An 18,747-nucleotide genomic window follows, 5' to 3' on the forward strand; every position below is an offset into this window, starting at 1 on the left:
TCTGTTAGCATTAAGTTAGCATTTTGGTTAAGTACACAACATGTATATTTCTATGTATAATGTTGAAACTACAACTGGGAACGTCCATAAACACTGCAAAAAGGACTGTATAAAATATAGTAAAATAAGAAAATTATTACTTAAAATAAGCAAAATGATCTGCCAACAGAACAAGAAAATTTTACTTAAATTTACCTGTTTTGAAAAATAAGAAAATAATACTGGGCCCATATCAACCACTGCGGTCTTGAAAATATTTTCAGACTAAAAACAAGTAATGTTTAGTAAGTAATTTTTTCAAGCTGTAATAAATCAAACTATTTTCTTAAAGTATTTGAGGGTTTTTTTCCCCCCGCTTGGATAACTTAGCCTGAATGTCAATCAGGGATTTAACAGGTCCCATTTTCTTTGTCATGACCCAGCCAGGAATTGAACCCACAACCTTCAAGTCTGAGGGTAGGCACTCTACCACTAGACCACTGAGCTGGTACTGAAACAAGGAAAAATGAGCTTAGTAAATATAACGAAATGAACAATATTGCACTCGTCTGATTGTTTTCATACTTGTATTTTTTTCCCATTTATCTTATTACAAGATTATGTAACATCTTAAAATAAGAAAACTTATGAAACCCCAGTTCAGGGCCTTTGATGTTAGTTAGTTATCATCTTAAAATGTGGAAAATGCTTGTTTTAATCCTCACGGTACTTAAAACTGGCTGTTAACACTCAATGCCAAGACTGCTTGATTAAATAAGATAATTAATAAGTATCATAAAATAAGCACAGTGATCTTGCCTGACAATTTCATTTTAAGTAAAAAGAACTTGTCAAATCAAAATAAGCAATTTTAGGTTAAATTTAAGAAATTATATCTTACTTAAGATTTCAGTTTTTGCAGTGAACAGCTTGGATGGTAATGACTTGAAGAAAGCTTTTGTATGTTACAATTTAGCCGCCTCACTTTAGCAGTTTCTGTTTGAGTGTTCTTTTTTCTTGGTTTTGATTATGCATTAGTTGGAGGTGTGGTGTTAAGTGTTCCCTGCTTATGTTTTCACTTACACTTACAGTATGATTAATGCAACAACAGCGCAGGTGAAGTTATCCCTTTGAGTTTGCACTTGCTGCTCTGCTCGGCTGTTAAGAATATACTGTTGTGTATTTTTGTTTTATCTTTTTTATCCAGCTGTGAAAGCACAGATTAATTTAACGTGTCTTAACGTTACTTCTTTGACTTATAAATCGTGCTGTTATGTTTTATTAACATGTCTGTTTTATGATAATTTAACATATTATGTGCTAATTGATGTCACGCAAATGCTAGTTAGCTTCTTCTTTTTAACCATGCTAATAGCTTAATCAGAGTTTAACGCGAGTTAACGTTCCTAATCCGACGTGTAGCCTACAGACCACTTCCAATGACGTTGGATTGTATTAAATATACATAAAAACAGAATACAATGCTTTGTAAATCATGTCAACTTATATTTAACTCATTCACTGCCATTGACGGCTATAGACGTAAAAAAATCATTTAAACTATTTTTATTAGTTTCACTTTTTTTCCCCACTTTTGTTAACACTAATTTTTTTATTGTACATTTAGAACAGATATAAAAATTGTGATTTATCTTTTTAGAGTGCGTTAACTCGCGAAGTTATGTGATTAATTACAATAAAAAAAAATAATCGTCTGACACCCCTAATTTTTTAATAATCTTTTCTTCTTCTTTTTTTATTAGGGGCATCAGGCGATTACATTTTTTAATTGTAATTAATCACATGACTTCACTAGTTGACTCACGATTAATCACAAATTTTATATGTGTTCTAAATGTACATTAAAAAATTTTTCTATGTTTTCATACTCTTAACAAAAGTGAAAGAAAAAAAGTGAAACTAATAAATAGTTTAAATGGCAGTGAATGAGTTAATTGAATACACTACAAAGACAAGACAGTTGTGGGTTAGTTATGTAATGTTTTGCTTAAGTTAGCTTAAAAAAATTTCCGTTGCTAACAGCGATAGCTTAAATGACAATTTCCCTCAAAGTGAAATTTTATTTTATGTCTCTGACTTGTTACCTAAATAGAGGTCTGTGTATCCTAATTACGACTCATGTTAATTTATGTGACACTAAACATAGACTTACCATAATTTGAGTTAAATAAATAAATAACTAAAGTTGGATGCCTGATGTTCAGCTAAAAGCTAACTTGCTTTTTTGTCTCTGTACCGTCGGTAACCTTGGATGATAATGATTGCAGTTAACGGCGCTGCCACATTTGTTGGATCTGAGTGTCAGTCCACGACTGAAATGAAATATTTGTATAAAAGATGATATAAGACAAGGCCGGTATTTATAGAAATCTGGTCAGTTTTATCCGCCATAGGTGTGCTGCTGCCGTGTGTTTATGAGCAGCAGGTTTGTCAGGTTGAGCCGCTCTCCAAAGTCATCCTGGTAATCTGAGGTAAAATGACAGCTTAACACGACGCTCAGGATGGATCCTCTTACCTCCGGACTAGGTCGCCACGTCGCCCCCTCTTCCTCCTCCTCCTCCTCCTCCTCTTCCTCTTCCTCCCCCACCTCCATCTCCTTGCAAAGGTTATCCGTCAGTCAATAGTCTTTAGTGCTCTCTGGCTCTGCTGAGCTTGTTTCCTCCCCCCGTCTCCATCCGGCAGCCTTGGCGAAGGTCGCCGTTGGACGCGTATTGATGAAAGATCGTGTTTATTTGCGTGCCTCACTCTCCGCTGGGCCCCTGCCAGCCGCGCGCGCGAAGCCCGCTTAAAGCTGTCGATTATTGTGATCACGCAACCAAATGAGTTCAGCGTGCGGCGGAGGGGGAAACGAGGGGAGAGACTCTCCTCCAACGGAGCTCGGAATGACCGCATATCCTGTTTTGCTTTTGTCTGCCATCATTTCCCGCGTCGCCGTTTTGTCCGTTGCCAAATTCTCGGGGACTGAAGGCCCTTTCTACCTCTGCCAATTGGTGCATCTATTTCGAGGGCCAGATAACTCACGCGGCTCCGCGAGCATTGTGTTGTAATTAGCTTCACTCTGATTGGTCTTTGGAAAGCGGTGTTGACAGCGCTTCTCACGCACATGAGACTCATTTTGTCCTTTTATTTTGTCACAGAAGATGATTCTCAGCCTGACTGTCGCCGCCTTTTTTGACAGCCTAGCATATGTCATGGTCAGTCTCTCTTTGCTTTTTCAAATAAACACACAATTGTTCATGAGTCCTCCTGCCATCCACCCGTACTTTAATGTTCCCCCCCCCCCCCCCTACTTTGTATAGGGTGAATCCCATCCCGAGGGACCCCTCTGTAACTTCCAGGCCTGGTGGCTAACATACTTTGGTAAGATAAAGCTCCAGGAGACTGGTAGACTTCCATTTTGTTTTTCCCACAGGAAGTAACAGAAATAGAGATATGTTCCAGAGTCAGCCTTGATGGCATACCACTGCATTATACTAACAGGAACATAATAGGAATCCAGGCTTGTCAGAAAATACAGATTTTTATATACCAGGAATTCCTGATGATTTGGAATAATCAAGTAGGAACTATGTTCTTGTTTGTGTGGATACTACTCAATTGAACAACAGTCAAGGAACAAAAGTAATGGGACACATACTCCCCTGTGCACTTATGACAGCTCTAACTATTTTGAGAATTTTTTTGGCGTGCGTGTGTGGGAATTTCTGCTGGAACAGAAAAGGGCCTTCCCCAAACTGTTCCCACACCAAGTTGGAAGCATTCATGTCAATATAGTGTATTCCTCACACTAATCACACTTTAAGCAAAGTGGGAAAAAATTGCCATGAGCGAGGGACTTGCCACCACATGTGTTGACATCACTCTGGCAAGTCCGCGGGCTTTTGCGTTTTATAATCTAATTGCCGGTGCACTTTAGAGCGCAAACCTCAACTTGGCTCAGTTGAGCACAATCTGTGACGCTGGTTGAGTATTTGAATGGGAAAAAAAGCCTCACATTGTCCCATCTGCTTTTTTTTTTTTTCCATTGAAAATATTTTCCAAGTGTTTGTGTTGTTTGTGATATGCTTTTGTCAAACTACACTTGGGATCAAGAATGATAGCACATTTTACACACCCTATCTTTTGTCTGAAATTAGCCCCTTTCTATACTGTACATCGCCTCTTACTGCTGGGCCAATGGCATGTCCTACTGTCATTACCATGACAACCGTAGGCGGAGCCCAGGCTTTGCCAGTCGGTGCGGAAAAAGGCAAGTGCCTGTAAAGGTACTTGTGGAGGCAGAAGTTCATACACTTCGCCTGTGTGTATGTGGCGCATGAACACATCACCTCACAACAACACGACTTGCCGCCACTAATGCATCAACAATTTTACACCACTTATAAGATAAGATAAAATGGCGGTAATCTGTGCATCTGACAAAACTCAATGCAGCTTTGCTTACCTTTTGGCAACCTGAGGGGGGCTGTGAATAATCCTACATGGTAATGCCTCTGTATGATGAGTAGTAGTGTAGTGGAAATTCAGAATTGTTCACTCACAGACACATTTCTAGAAATGGTCAGATGACAAAATATTTACTTGGTTGTGCAATTTGATGAGGAGGCAGGCACTCCAGAGACACTATTTCTATACAAGCAATTTAAAAGTCTGTTTTCCGTAACATGGCCTTCATGGCCATTGTTATAGCTGTACAAGCAATGTTTTAACATGGCATTCAAGTGTAAGGTTAACTATTCACATCACATAGTAGTCTCGTACCTTTGAGGCAGATTTTTTCCACAACCAAAGGTGGCAAATCTAGATCCAGAAAGTAAAAACCCTGCCACAGTTTGGCTTTAGCCCCAGGTGCTTGCTAGCTAGCCAGCTAGCTGCCTAGCTAGCTCCCATGGTGCTCATTTACCTGCTAGGGAGCTAGCTATCTAGCGTCAATAGCTGGCTAGCTAGCATCAGGGGCTAAAGCCAAACTGTGGCAGGGTTTTTACTTTCAGGTGCTAGCTAGCTAGCTCACTAGCTAGGGAGCTGGTTAGATAGATAGCTAGCATCAGGGCCTAAAGCCAAACGGTGGCAAGGTTTTTACTTTCTGGACCTGGATTTGCCACCTTTGTCCACAACAATATGGATGAACTCTAAATTGCTCAGTTTTGGAGGTTCCACTGTATAAAAAGGATATCTGCTCATGCTTACTCCCAGTCTGTTCCTTTCCCACACAAGTGGTGCATTATATCCTGACGTTCCCAGGCTAAAGGAGCACATATGTGCTCTACATTTGCATAGAAAGCCTATAAAGCAGCCATTAGGGTGGTGATGCGGCACTCGACTATTCAGCAGTTTTCACACACCCTCGTCAGGAATGCCACGCCCGTGGGGATGGTGTAACACATGGGAGTGAACGGTGGGCGCTTCTTTATGGAGAGATCATTTTCCTCCAATCACAAAAAAGCAGACACCCAGGGCGATTATCATACCATACACCAAAAATTTAAATGATACCAAAATGTAACAAGCCTATATCGTGTGAGTTTTCTTGTCAATACAGACTAAGGGTGGGACAAAATATTGGTGTGATAATACCGTATATACCACAGGGGTATTCCGACCGTCTATGGATGTCGTCAATATTTGTCAACTGTGTGCATGTGAAGTCCTTTGAGACTCTTGTGTGATTAAGGGCTATATAAATAAACTTGACTTGACTATGATCTTTCAAGATCCGATGAGATGTTGATTTAGCCCAACAAAATCATTTTTTGTTAGGATAATTATGTTTATCTCTATGATTTAAGTGCTTCAAGTATTTATTAGATTTATGTTTCTTTATACATAAAAGGTGTCTCTCAACCTGAAGTTGTGGCGTTGTTCCTCAACCCTTGAGTGACTTCCCCAATTTTTTAATTTTTTTTTAAATTTTACTCTCTTTAAGTCTAAATTTGACTCTATTTAAGGTGGGACCAAATAGATTCGATTTAGAGTCAAATTTACTCTACAGAATTTACTGTGTAGTACGAAACCTGACCTGTGAGAGGCAGCAAGGTGCCACAGTGCATCCAGGCTGCTGGAATATGCAAAGAAGAAAACGTTAGCCTGACTGTTACTTTATCTGGTAACTGCATACAGCACCTTGTCATTTTAATTGCGTTGAATGACTTGACAGACACGTCATACACACATTCAACACAACCAGTTGCTCCTCTTTTTGTGTATTGAAACAGCACAAGCTTCACGTTGCTTCCTAATAAGCTATCGTTCCATCAGCGATCTCAGGTTCGTCCATTTTTCATTCAGATAAACTAGGAATTTTTTTTTTTAAAGTTTTTTTTTTTTTTTGCACAAACCCCACAACAGCATTATTAGTCAGGTTAATCTTTCACCTGTTTAAATTTTGTGGTAAAATGTATTACCCCTTCCTATATTATGAAGATTTATCCCAAAAAATATGATAATACAGTTTTGATGCCATATCGCTGCACTGCCATTCCAATTGCGTCATTCAGGAACCTATTGCAATTTAGATGTGTGAGCGCCTTGTTTTTACACTAAAGCTGGCCATTTTGACGGCAATTATACGGCCACTTTAGCCCCGCCGATTAGCATTCGAATTCTTAGTTAGGGCTCGGTGCTAATACGCCTTTTCGACGCTGCTCTTTTTTATTGCTCTCACAGGCAAACACGCACACTGAGGCGGCCGCGGCGTAATGGGCAGTGAGTTAGTGCTGCAGGGTTGCCGCGTGTCAGCTCGCTTTATCACGAGCATCCTCACGCTGGGGACAAACGGCTGTACATAAACCTGAACAGGCACTTTGTTCTGTGTGGCGTCGAGCCTGGTGGGAGCTGCACGGCGTAGCGCTGCTTTTAAATTCACACCAATAAAATGTTATGAAATGTGTTGGGAGACGGGGCAGGTGTGCTTTGGAACGGGTGGAGGAATCTTTTTCAGGGCCTATTTCAGTTTTCATAAAGTCGTCTGAGGGCCATACAAAATTTATGGAAAAAAAAGGATTTATATATTATGAGTATTTGTGGGTTAAATGTTTGTTGGACTTTTTCATAACGTTCCTCTGTGGTTTTACTACCTCCACCAAGTGTAAGAATGGAAAAACTTTGTTTCTTTGCCTCTTTTTTTTGAAACAAATGGAGAAAATCAGAAAATGTTGCATAGCCTCGTATGTTGGTGAAAATTTTCTTTTTTTTACGCATCCAATGCCACCCCCCATAATTGACTAGCTAGAGAATTGCAAAGCGGAAATAAAATTGCCCCCAAGACTAGTTTTACAAGATAAAAATGCAATAAATGTGTTACTTTAAACATTTTTAACTATGGCAAGAAAAAGTTTTAATTTCCCGAATATAAAGCTGTCATAATTTTATGATAACAAAATTATAGGTTATGAATTTTTTTTAAATATGAGAAAAATGTACTGCTACGAAAAAAGTTGTACTTTTACTAGAAAGAAGTTGAAATGTTCAAAAATATATAGAATAGTATGGTATAAAAAAAGTACTATTTTAACTAATTCACTCCCAGCCATTTTTACAGAAGCAATCCCCTTCACTCCCGGCCGGCTGTTATACTGGATTTTGACTGATTTTGCAAGGCCCACAGAATATTGTGTTCTATTGCTATAAAAACATGGAACCGTCCAAAAGCAAATTTAGAGACTCTTCTTTCATCAGCCAAAAAGTATATTCTATCTGTTTCCGTTTTGCAGCAATTAGCATTAGAATATAGCTAAGTTTCATCTTTATTCACAAATCTATTTAGAATTGTGAGTAATTGAGGTTTTTTTTCAACATGGCCCTGGTTGATCTCTTTTGCTCTGCTGCCACCTGCTGGCCGTTGGTATAACTACCATATCTTCAACCGTTCTTTGCAGTACAGAGGCTACATCAAAGCCTTCTGTATGCTCTATCATAAAAAAACAAACAAAAAAAAACATATAAATACTTCTTTGGGACACTTAAAACATATAAAATAGAATGTATTTATACGTTTTTGGGAGCAAATGGGTTTAGAAAAAAGGCAATTTAATGAGAAAAAGGTTATTATATTAGGAGAAAGAAGTTGTGTAATATTACAACAACAAAAAAAAGAATGACGTAATATTACAAGCATAACCGTGTACCTGCGTCACGTTAATGGCCGTACAAATTTGTTGATGTTTTGTTTGAATCCCCACTAGTTTTGGGAGATTTTCAGCCATTTCCAAGGGTTGTACTTGAACAAACTCCTCTGAGGGAATTAATCCGATCTTTCATCATTGCTTTCTCTCTTCTTTCTTCCTTTTCTTTTTTTGTATGTGTGTGTGCTCATTAATTCACCTAAAACCTATTAAAAATCCCATACCGTTCACCGAAACCGAATACTTCAGAATCTCGCTAGAGTCGTGAAGTTGTCAGGAGACCCGAGGAAGGATCAAAGAAAATAAAAAAAAAGTTAAATCCAACACCGACCAGACATCACCTACTACCAACCAGAATCTTTCACCAACCCCAGAAGCATCTAAATTCCAACAAATTAGGGAGCCCTCAAGAGACCAAAGGAAAGACTGACGAGAGGAAAGGAGGATAGATGAAGCAGAGTGAGATCCACAGACACCAGCCTCCACCGATTCAACGACCAGAGGAAGAAGCAGATTGTGTTTGAATTTCGGTAGCTGCTCGTGTGGTGGATCTGGCATGCATGAAAACCTCCACCAAAGAGGGGAGCCGTCGACCCCGGCCAGGACAGAGCAAGCGCCACCCCTCAAGGACCCCCAGGCCGCGGCAGCCCAAGGCACAACCCCGGGCCTCACAGGGGCAACCGGCCGGGGTGCCCAGGAGTGCCCCCCACCCCAACAGGGCCCGCGCCCCAAGCCCAATGCAATCATTTTTCCGTGGCACACCTGATGGTCTTTCTCTCACGGCACAGTAATGTGATGCCCTAACCTTCGCTAACGCAGCAGTATAGCTATGATTACAGTAAATATTTTTATGAAAAACAGTTCCTGGGCATAAATTTAAAACAATCAATTTGAGTGAGGATAAGCTTGTACAGAAACCGAATGGATGAAAAACACCAAGTACGGCGCTAACCTTTTTGTGCCGCGTAATGATGTACTGTATTGGTACGCTACTGCTCAAACTTGATCACAGCGCACAGTTTGTCACTTTGAAATGTCAGCAGCATCAAAAAACTGACGGCCTCCAATATATGTCGACCAGTTGTTTAGGTTGCCCACCCCTGAATTAAAGCACCGATCTGGTGGCGTTCCGATTGCGTAAAATGCATTTGGCTTGTCCCGGAGACGGTGATTTATTGCGAAAGATGACAGAGACAGCCAGCCAGCCTACTTTCTCAGTCACCGCACGCTGCTCCCGCTTCGTTTTGGTGCGCGTGGTTGTGTTGTGTGAAAGCGAGTAAGCTGAGCACGCAGCTCCGGGAATTCATCATTGTGACGAGCGGCCTTGCCTGTCCTGTCAAGAAAAAACACACGCACACACACAAGGACACACAAACAAAAAAAAAAAAGCAAGGCTGAAAACCAAAGTACAACAAAAGACGCGAGCGCTTTGTTTCACGTTCTCCCTTTTTTGTCAGCCTCTTTACATCCACCATGTTGGAATCCCACCATAGTCTCTCTGCAGCCCCCCGCCCCCCACCACCTTCCCACGCACCCACGCCGCCGTTATCTCGCTCGGCTTTTTCATAGTTCATCATTATCTCTCTCCGAGCTCCCCCCGCTCATACATCACCATAAGCCACAGGTTTCCCTCATATTACTGCAGAATGGGCTTCCATTCATCAAAAAATGTCACATATACATACGAATGTGTGTGCGTGGTTGGGAGCTGTGTTGCATTCTGACCTTGTTGTTTTCCCCCCTCTGCAGACTGGAGTGCCTTAGCCTGGGTTTGCCTCATCACACTGAACCTGTACTTCAACCTGGTCAGGGAGATGAGCACTAACGCGTACGAAACGTGAGTAAAGGGTCACATTGTCTGCTTTACACAAACACGCACACTACTTTTTGGAAGGGTGATGTTTTGATCATTTGTTAAGTCATGAGCATGGAAACGCCAAACCCAACCGCGATCGATTTCCTTTAAGCCCTCAAAATGCATATTGAAGAATTTATTTCCTCTTTTTTCTGTTTGAGTTGGGAATTATTCTCCCCCCCGCTTTAGAATGCTAATGGTAGAGTCCTGTCCGGCTAATCCGAAAACCTTACATCATTCTCTAAGCCGCTTTCACACTGGCTTTCCCGTAAATTGCCATAACGGTAGAGCCGGGATTCATTCTCCGTCCCTTTCAGGCTGAACTGACCTGTTTCAATGTGGAATGCAGGAGGTACATATGAATTCTGTTGAAACAGGTCTGTGATTAAAATGTTCGTATTCTTCAAACTAATATGTGCACTGAAATGCAAACAAAATCTAGGTGTTACTCCATGATCCCCCCCCCCCCCACACACACACACACACACACTTCACTAAATGAGTTATTCATTATTTAAACTTGGGAAGTCATTATTTTTAGATCCTATTCGTCCGACAGAACTTTTTGAGTCCCGATCGTTCGCATGATGCTCCACAGGGTTCAATTTTAGGCACCCTGCTGTTTTCATTGTATTTGCTGCCCTTGGGTTCCATCTTAAAGGCACTTTGTATACAGCAATGGTTGCTCTAATAAAAGTTGAGTCGAGTAGGGATGGGCGAATTGGGCCGATACCTGGCTGTATTTCAAGGTAGTGATACACGGGACGGTGGCCGATGCCAGTACCAGGTAGATACTAAGCCGTCCTCTGGTTGACATTTTACAATCATTACCTTGTTCCAGTTTTACGGTCATTCCCTAGAAACTAGAAGAATAGAAAATTGACATTAATTTCATAAAATTTTAACTCATTCAATCCCAGCCATTTTCACTGAAGCTACCCCCTTCACTCCTGGCTGTTTTGCTGGATTTTGACTGGTTTTGCAAGGCCCACAGAATATTGTGTTCTATTGCTATAAAAACATGGAACCTACCAAAAGCAAAATTAGAGTCTCGTCTTTCATCAGGAAAAAAAGTATATTTCTATCTGTTTCCATTTTGCAGAAATTAGCATTAGAAGATAGCTAAGTTTCATCAATATTTACAAATCTATTTAGAATTCTGAGTAATTGAGGTTTTTTCCCTACATGGTCCTGGTTCATTTTCTATGCTCTTCTGCCACCTGCTGGCCATTTGTGTAATAACTACCGTTTCTTCAACCGTTCTTTGCAGTTGAGAGGCTGCATCAAAGCCTTCTGTATGCTCTAGCATGAAAAAAACGTATGAATACGTCTTTGGGACACTTAAAACATCTAAAATAGGACATATTTATACGCTTTTGGGAGCAGATTAGTTAAGGAGAAATGCTATATTGTAACATGTCTTTTATTAAAATTACCTCATTGGTTTTTAGAGGAAAATTTTATGCTTCAAAAGTACTAGTATCATTACTTGGTATCTGTGTTGGTGACTACTCAAGAGTTGAGTACTCCCACTGTTATTGATCTGGAAAAAAGTGGCATCGAATAGAACATGCCTATTATGGCAGCACGGTGGACTGGACTAAAGTTCATCACATCTGCCTCACAGTGGAGAAGTTCTGGGTTTGAGTCTCGGCTGTGTGAAGTTTGCATGTTCTCCCCATGCTTGTGTGGGTTTTCTCTGCTTACCCGGGATTCCTCACACATTCTATACACATGCATGTTAAACTCACCAAAGACTCTATATTGGCCATGGATGTGAACATAAGTGCGAATTTTTGTTTTTCTATATGGTGCCCTGTGGTTGACTGTCCAGGGATCATCCCGCCTCCCACCCAAAAGTCTGCTGCGATAGGCTTCAGTTCACTCGCGAGCACAATGAGGACTTTTTGTGTGGCTTCGACATAAAGGCCATTCATTGTTGTGGATCAGAGCACATGCCACTGTGTGCAGAAACGGTACTTTGACACAATGTGCTCGGCCAAACAAACACAAATATGGAGCAACAACAGCTTTTCATTTTTGGTAAATGAATAAATAAATACATTAAATTTTCTGATGTTAAGTTATGGTTGACTTGAGGGTTCTTGTTGGCGTCTTTTGCTTTGCAATTTCAAGATTATTTGATAGAATGTTCTTTACCATCTACTGCCTCGTTCTTTTTAGAGCGCACATCGCTGATTGCAGAAACAACCGTCATCATCCTCTTTACACCACAGGCTTGTTGGTCCTTTGTTTACTCGCAGTGTGTTAACTCATTCAAACCCAAAACGTATAAATATGTTTTTTAATACTTTGTCCTTCACTCCCCAAAACGTATTTATAAGTTTTTTTGTTTTGTTTTAATGGTTCAGCATACAGAAGGCTTTGATACAGCTTCTGACATGAAGAGGTTGCTTAAAGCAATGATAGTTATTACAAAAAATGGCCAGCAAGTGGCAGCAGAGTATCAGAGATCAGCCAGGGCCATGTTGCAACAAGCTCTTTTTGCCAGTGTTTGTGAATAATGATGAACTTAGCTGTATTCTAATGCTAATTGCTGCAAAACGGAAACAGATAAAAATACTCTTAAGAGACTCCAATCGTTCTTTTGGTCGGTTCTATGTTCTTATAGCAATAGAAATGCAAAATCTGTCAAAATCCAGTAAAACAGCCAAGAGCGAAGGGGGTTGCTGCAGTGAAAATGACTGCGAGTGAAAGTTAAATTGAGGACCTTTTTTTTCGTTTTTACATTGTTGCATTTTGTGTTATTTTTATTGTCGTTAACAGTTGGACCTTGGAGGAGGTCTGCTCTCCATCGGGTGCTTTTATATTTTTCTGGTTGAGGCCGGAATCGCCGCGTTGCTTTTTTTCCGCCTCACAGCTCCGTACAGATACGCGAAGTGGGGCTGCCGATGTAAGAACGGCGCCGGCACTGATGTCTGTGTAATTGGGACAGCCTTGAACGGCGTAGCAGCTCATTAAAAACGCTGATGCGAAGGCGCTATTCAAATTCACCCGCTGGGGCGCCATATTGCTGGCGTTGATAAGTTCCGCATAAACAAGCGAGGCGGAATAGCGGTTGGACTCGCTTTTCGCCCCTAAAAGAAGAGACTTATGTGTCTTCTTTTGTGATGGCCGCTTCCCCAGGAGTGCGCCCGTGTGCGTGCGTTAGGCCTGCCAGAGCATGTGTTTCCCCGCAGCGCCCTGACAGCCATCTCCCGTCCGCCCCCCCATCCCTCCCTCCTTTTCCGTTCCAGCCAGCCGCCACTCTAATTGAAAAGGGAGTGAGTGTCAGCCGCTAAGTGCGAGCTTGTGTGGCTGCGTGTGTGTGCGCACATCTTCACGCTTTGTGGCTCGGCGTCCCTGTCGCTCAAACTCCCCTGAGCGCTTTCCGCGGAGCAAGTGTGAATTTATTTGTGCGTGTTGGACGTTTTAAAAAATGAATGCGCACCGTGGGTGGAAGAACAAGCAGCTTTAACAAATTAGCAGCCACTCTGTTCGCCCAGCCAAGTCGATTGTTCCTGCTCCTATTCTGTAGATGTGCTTAGGTGTGCACACTTGTTCGACACTCCCGTGTTTGTGTGCGTGCGAGAGGCAGGTGGGGGTGTTGGGTTGGGCCCGCCAGCCCTCCCCTTGGGAGTCCCCGTGCATTGATTAGCAATAAGCCGGAGGATATAATGGCGGTATAACTCAGAAAGAGACGGGTTTATGAGCGCAGGGATGATGCCTGCTTGGGGGTCCAGAATGGGCTCACTACCGATGCTTATCAAGAGCCCCTTTCACACTGCCTGTAATTGCTGGCATTTTCTTTCCCGCGTTGCTGTTCTGTATAAACGAGCACTCGCATAATTGCATCAATATTCTGCCTTGCTTGGTTCTGCAGAAAAATCTTCTATTAAGGGTGTGATGCGCTCATTTTGTTGGTGGTTTTTGTTGAAAGTGGATCTTGCCTGTTAAAACGCGCAACATTTCAGCCTTTTCCTGTGGCGCTTTTCTGTGATAACGTCACAGACACGGAATGTTTGGGCGGGAGAAAGGCGGGGCGGGGGGGCAGTGATGACTTGACAACTTTACACCCTCTGAGGTAACGTCAAAGGTGCTGTTCCTCAATGCTGGTAGGCCATGCGATGTTTCACAACCGGATTACACTTCTCCTGTGTTGAAAGCAAATGTCACTCTATGAAAGGATTTTATGCCACACTGAAGGTAGCTCAAAAAATCACCAGTGACTTTCTAGGAATGTTAGATGTGATCATTTAAAAATGTAAACAATGGCAGACATTTATAGGAATAAAGTGTTGATTAGTCTTCCCTCGTTTATCGCTTGGGTTACGTTCCCAAAAATACCCGCAATAGACAGATTCGGCGGAGTAGTCAGCTTTTGCAGCCGTTTCCGTACGGCATCCGCACAGACTGCAATTCACACCGAGTGCGTTGCGTGAGATCACGGGGTTCAATTTCAAGTTCAAGTTTGAATTCACGCGATAACAACCGTGTATATAGAGTCTTATTGGTAAACAATAGTCACGCTTGCCTGTCATCACATCAATATGCTTTTTGGACATTATTTGACCATGGCTCTTCTACCATGCATAAGTACGTTTTGTGTTTAAATAGTGGTATTTTGTCACAATTAATTTATTCTGAGCTTGTTTGTTGTCTTTTAAATGTCTGACTCATGTCAAGCTATGTATCTAGCTTCCGTCCCAAAAAACGAATTCGCAAACGGTTTTATTTTGAAATATACCGGATCTACCTTGATGCCGACACCTGACTTCCTGTCTGGCTTGTGTAATTTCTTCAGCTTCATGAAAATCTGTAAAAATTTGAAAGCTTGGGTAAACCTTCCGCATCCGATCCACTCTGCATATACACCGCACTGCAGCTGGTGTGAATTGACAAGCATACTCAAATGCTTTTTATTCCTTGCGGCGTCCGTATGGATGCCGCTCCGCATCCGTTCTGTATTCAGTGTGAATTGGGCATCAAACCCCTCACCATACAAGTTTTGCACTTTTCTCTCGTTTAAGTACTCTCGATTTTCAGACCTTCATAGATTCTAAAAGAAGTACACTACTGGTACGTAAAAAAAAGCATACAAAAAATCGAGGTCATGAACAGTTAACCACATTATAGCGAGGGAATACCATATTTTGACATTATTCAGTTTCCTTATTATTGTGAGAATTTATTACCCCTGCAATTAGATGCTGTCACAATTGTGACGGTATCCTGCTTCAATGGTTTCATTTTAAAAGTTGTTCCGTTAACTCATTTTGCTGGGTCTTTTTTGTGAAAGGGGCTACTGCTGATAAATGCAGAATTTTTCCACCTTTGTCCATGGTGTCGCTAAAGTTTAACACTTGATACTCACCCCTCCCGCTCTGTTGTGTCAATGTCTGTCACACCAGACGCTGGCAGTGACATCAACTACCAGTAATTATGTGATAGCACCTGATGTGAAAGTTCGCACAGTCACTTGGTTTTGTATAAAAGGCACAGGCGGATAAATGCCAGAGCGTCTATTAAGGCTGCGATGCGCTAATTGTGATGGGTCTGGCTGTGAAGGAGTTTTCTGCTTGTAAATGCCAAAACCCTAACTCATTGACATGGAATGGGGGGACAAAGTTGACCTGGCAATTTCCTACTTCTGAGGCAGTGTCAGACCCTAAACAGAGGCACTCAGTAACATATTTGATGTCATTCTTGCCTTGTGCAGAAATATATCGCTTCACTGTGTTTTGTAAGAAAGGTACCAGCAGATATTGTAAACCATCTGTAATGCGATCGTTTTGATGGAACTTTCGGTGAAAGGGGCTTCAGCACATGTCCTGCCCTGTTGTGTTGTAAGCATTTGTCAGTGTTTGTCACTCCAGACAGTGGCACTAACGTCATCTGATTATCGATTGCGAGGCGCCGTGTTGCTGTATGAAAGCCTGCACACTTGCGGCAGTATCCCGCGTCACAGGGTATAAAAAACACAGACCGATCATTGCCAGAATTGAAGCTGTGATGTGCTTATTTTGCTGTGTGAAAGAGACTACTGCCAGTAAAAGCCTGTAAAAGCAGACAACTTGCTGTTCTGTATAAACGGCACTGATGCAGAATCGTGGGACAAAGTCAATAATGCAATTTTCTGTTCCTGCAAAACAGGCGGGGCACTCCTGTGTCTTAAGTCCTGGTACGCGTTATTCAAATATTGAAAGATTTTGTTTGTTTGTGTAAGACCCCACACATGAAGATAGAAAACCAGTTTTGGACATATTTGTGTGTGGTGTACAACTTGCTTTGGAAAATACCAATTGCCTTCATTGTAACACACTTTTATACAAAAGAATGAATCAGGTAGGGATTTTTTTAAATTTTATTTACCGCCGCTGCTGCTTGATTGCTTGTCCGGCAGGGCGCTTCTTTGATTGGCTACATTCTGTTGACGACACAGAACCACTGAATCCAATGACTCTAGAGCAGAGGTGGGCTTTCTGTCAATATTGGCGGAAGGTCCGTCAGTCTGTCCATGGCGGCCACCCATTTTGGTGACGAGTAACGATTGACGAGAAACTCCGAAGAATTGACAGACTAAGCATTGCCAGAAGTGGGTTATCATTCATTAATGTAATCATCAATAACCGGTCAGTACTATTGCTGATGAGTGATGAAAACATTGACGGACGTCCACTTCTTCACTGACACACTGCAGAATTTCCAACATATCATTAACATTGACGGTTTCCAACATCGAATGACCGAAACTTTGCCGGACGGCCATTTTGCTGGGGGATGACGGATTGATGATTATAATGCGGTTCGGCTTGAAATATTGACAGACCGACGATGACGGAAGGGTGTCCCGACTGTTGACAATTGACGATTGACGGATTCTCAAAATTCATTAGCTCAAGAGTAGTCGACTTCCCCCACACTCGTGAAGGTGTCAGAATAACAGGCCAGCAAAGTGAGTGTAGGGTGTTAAACTTGTGTGTTTGTGTCAGCAACACATGAAAAAACAATTGTGGCTTTAAGTGACAATGTGTTGCGCCTCTGTTATGCCGTTGGTACTACCTCCAAAGGTGGCGATTCCCAGGTTGACTCCAACCCCCCATTCTGTGTGTGTGACAATCAAGTGTTCGGGACTAATGTTAGGGTATTAAACGTCACAATTGCGAATGACCAGAAGGCTTGACAACGTAAGTGCCAATTGCAACTTCTTAACAGACATCCTGAATTGGTAAACGTGTGAGTGAAAATGAAACCAATATGCTTTGTTTATGCTTTAGACATTCTGCAGTTGGAGAGCGTCCAGTTTGCGGGTTGACAGTGGAAAAAGTCAGGAAATTTGTAGCTCTCATTGTCAGTGCTGAAGTTAAATTACATGCCCCTTAAGCACAGGCACCATCCCCCGCCTCTGATACGACCTCTGAAGGTGGGCCAGTTTTCAGGTTGCCCCAACCACCTGGATCCTCATTCCGTCTAAGTAACATGAACAAATGTGAAGAATTTAGTCAATATTTGGGTTAATGTCAATTCCGTTTTTTTTTTTTTCGTTCTGGAGAGCTCAGTATTGTTCATTCGGTAATTTTACCGATTTGACATGTCATCATCATTGCTCTCTCTCTTTTTTTTTTGTGTGCGTGCGTGCGAGTGTGTGTGTATTCATTAGTTCACCTAAAACCTATTAAAAAATCCCATACCGTTCACCTAAACCGAACACTTCCAGCCAGAGTCGTGAGGCCGTCAGGAGACCCGAGGAAGGACCAAAGAAAAGAAAGGAAAGTGAAATCCAGCACCGACCAGACACCACCAACCAGAGTCCTTCACCAACCCCAGAGACATCTAAATTCCAACAAATCAGGGAGACATCAATTCCGGTTTCTGAAACATTCGAGATAACCCGTTTACATGCGTGGCATGTTACTCCCGTATACGTGGTCATTGTGCTCAATTGGAATACATCGTTCATAAGCGCGACACACGGACGTCATCACGTAAATAGACACCATTTCCGCTTTTAACTTTAGACGGTCAATAAAAGACATTAAATTCATGTCAGCATGCTAAACAAAGTAGTCGGTTTCCTCCTCGCTTCAAAAGTGTGATTCCTTTCTGCGTCGTCGTGTTTGTTTATATCTGCTTGAGTACTGCCGGGTTGCGGGGCAGAAGCGCGGACTTATAGACACATACATGCGTGTAGAGATACGAACTGGCATTGTCGACGTAGAAACAAAAAATAATGTGAAAACACCCCCGGAGAAATCTATGTATTCAAGCGAGGCTCGTTTCGTGAGTCATTCATGTACTATAAAGACCAAGATTCCTTGCGACTAGAAATAAGCGTATAAGAAAAGAAGACAAAGAAGAAGAAGAATAGAGCATGCGCACAATGCAAACCAATGCTCCATTCAAACGAGGTATTCTGATTGCCGATTATATGAACCAGAGTTCGGGTTATCAAAGGGATAAGGGTTATCCCTTAAAAACCCGAATAAGCTCTTATTCGGGTTTTGCGTGTAAACATCGTCTTTGTGAAAGCCGTTAGTCTCAAAGTGTTAAACGTCAGGCGTAAACTTACGGCTCTGACACGAACGACCTCAGAAGGCTTCAAATTTGCAGCTTGAATTTTCTGGCTTTAATAGACACTTTGAAATGCTGTAGTCGGGGTGTTAAACCTCGCACCCCTTACGCAAAGGCAGTGTCCTGCCTTTGTCACACCTCAGATACTACCACCAGAGGTGGCAAATTCGTGAGTCATGTCAGCACTACAGGAAGAAAAGG

General features: G+C 41.9%; 1 protein-coding gene across 7 annotated transcripts in view; it reads left to right on the forward strand.

The window, feature by feature from the left end:
- LOC144060939 (cyclic AMP receptor 4) overlaps positions 1-18,747 on the forward strand; it is a 104,946-nt gene that overhangs the window by 6,847 nt on the left and 79,352 nt on the right. For 4 of the 7 annotated variants that reach the window (XM_077580902.1, XM_077580904.1, XM_077580906.1 and 1 more), the window contains 3 exons: positions 3,138-3,194; positions 3,300-3,360; positions 9,870-9,957. In XM_077580902.1, the coding sequence (XP_077437028.1) occupies positions 3,138-3,194; positions 3,300-3,360; positions 9,870-9,957 (206 nt within the window). The remainder of the gene's footprint in view (positions 1-3,137; positions 3,195-3,299; positions 3,361-9,869; positions 9,958-18,747) is intronic. The other 3 variants (XM_077580907.1, XM_077580908.1, XM_077580903.1) reach the window with 2 other exon arrangements.

The sequence above is a fragment of the Vanacampus margaritifer genome, chromosome 11, assembly GCF_051991255.1.
Source record: "Vanacampus margaritifer isolate UIUO_Vmar chromosome 11, RoL_Vmar_1.0, whole genome shotgun sequence".
Classification (NCBI taxonomy): domain Eukaryota; kingdom Metazoa; phylum Chordata; class Actinopteri; order Syngnathiformes; family Syngnathidae; genus Vanacampus; species Vanacampus margaritifer.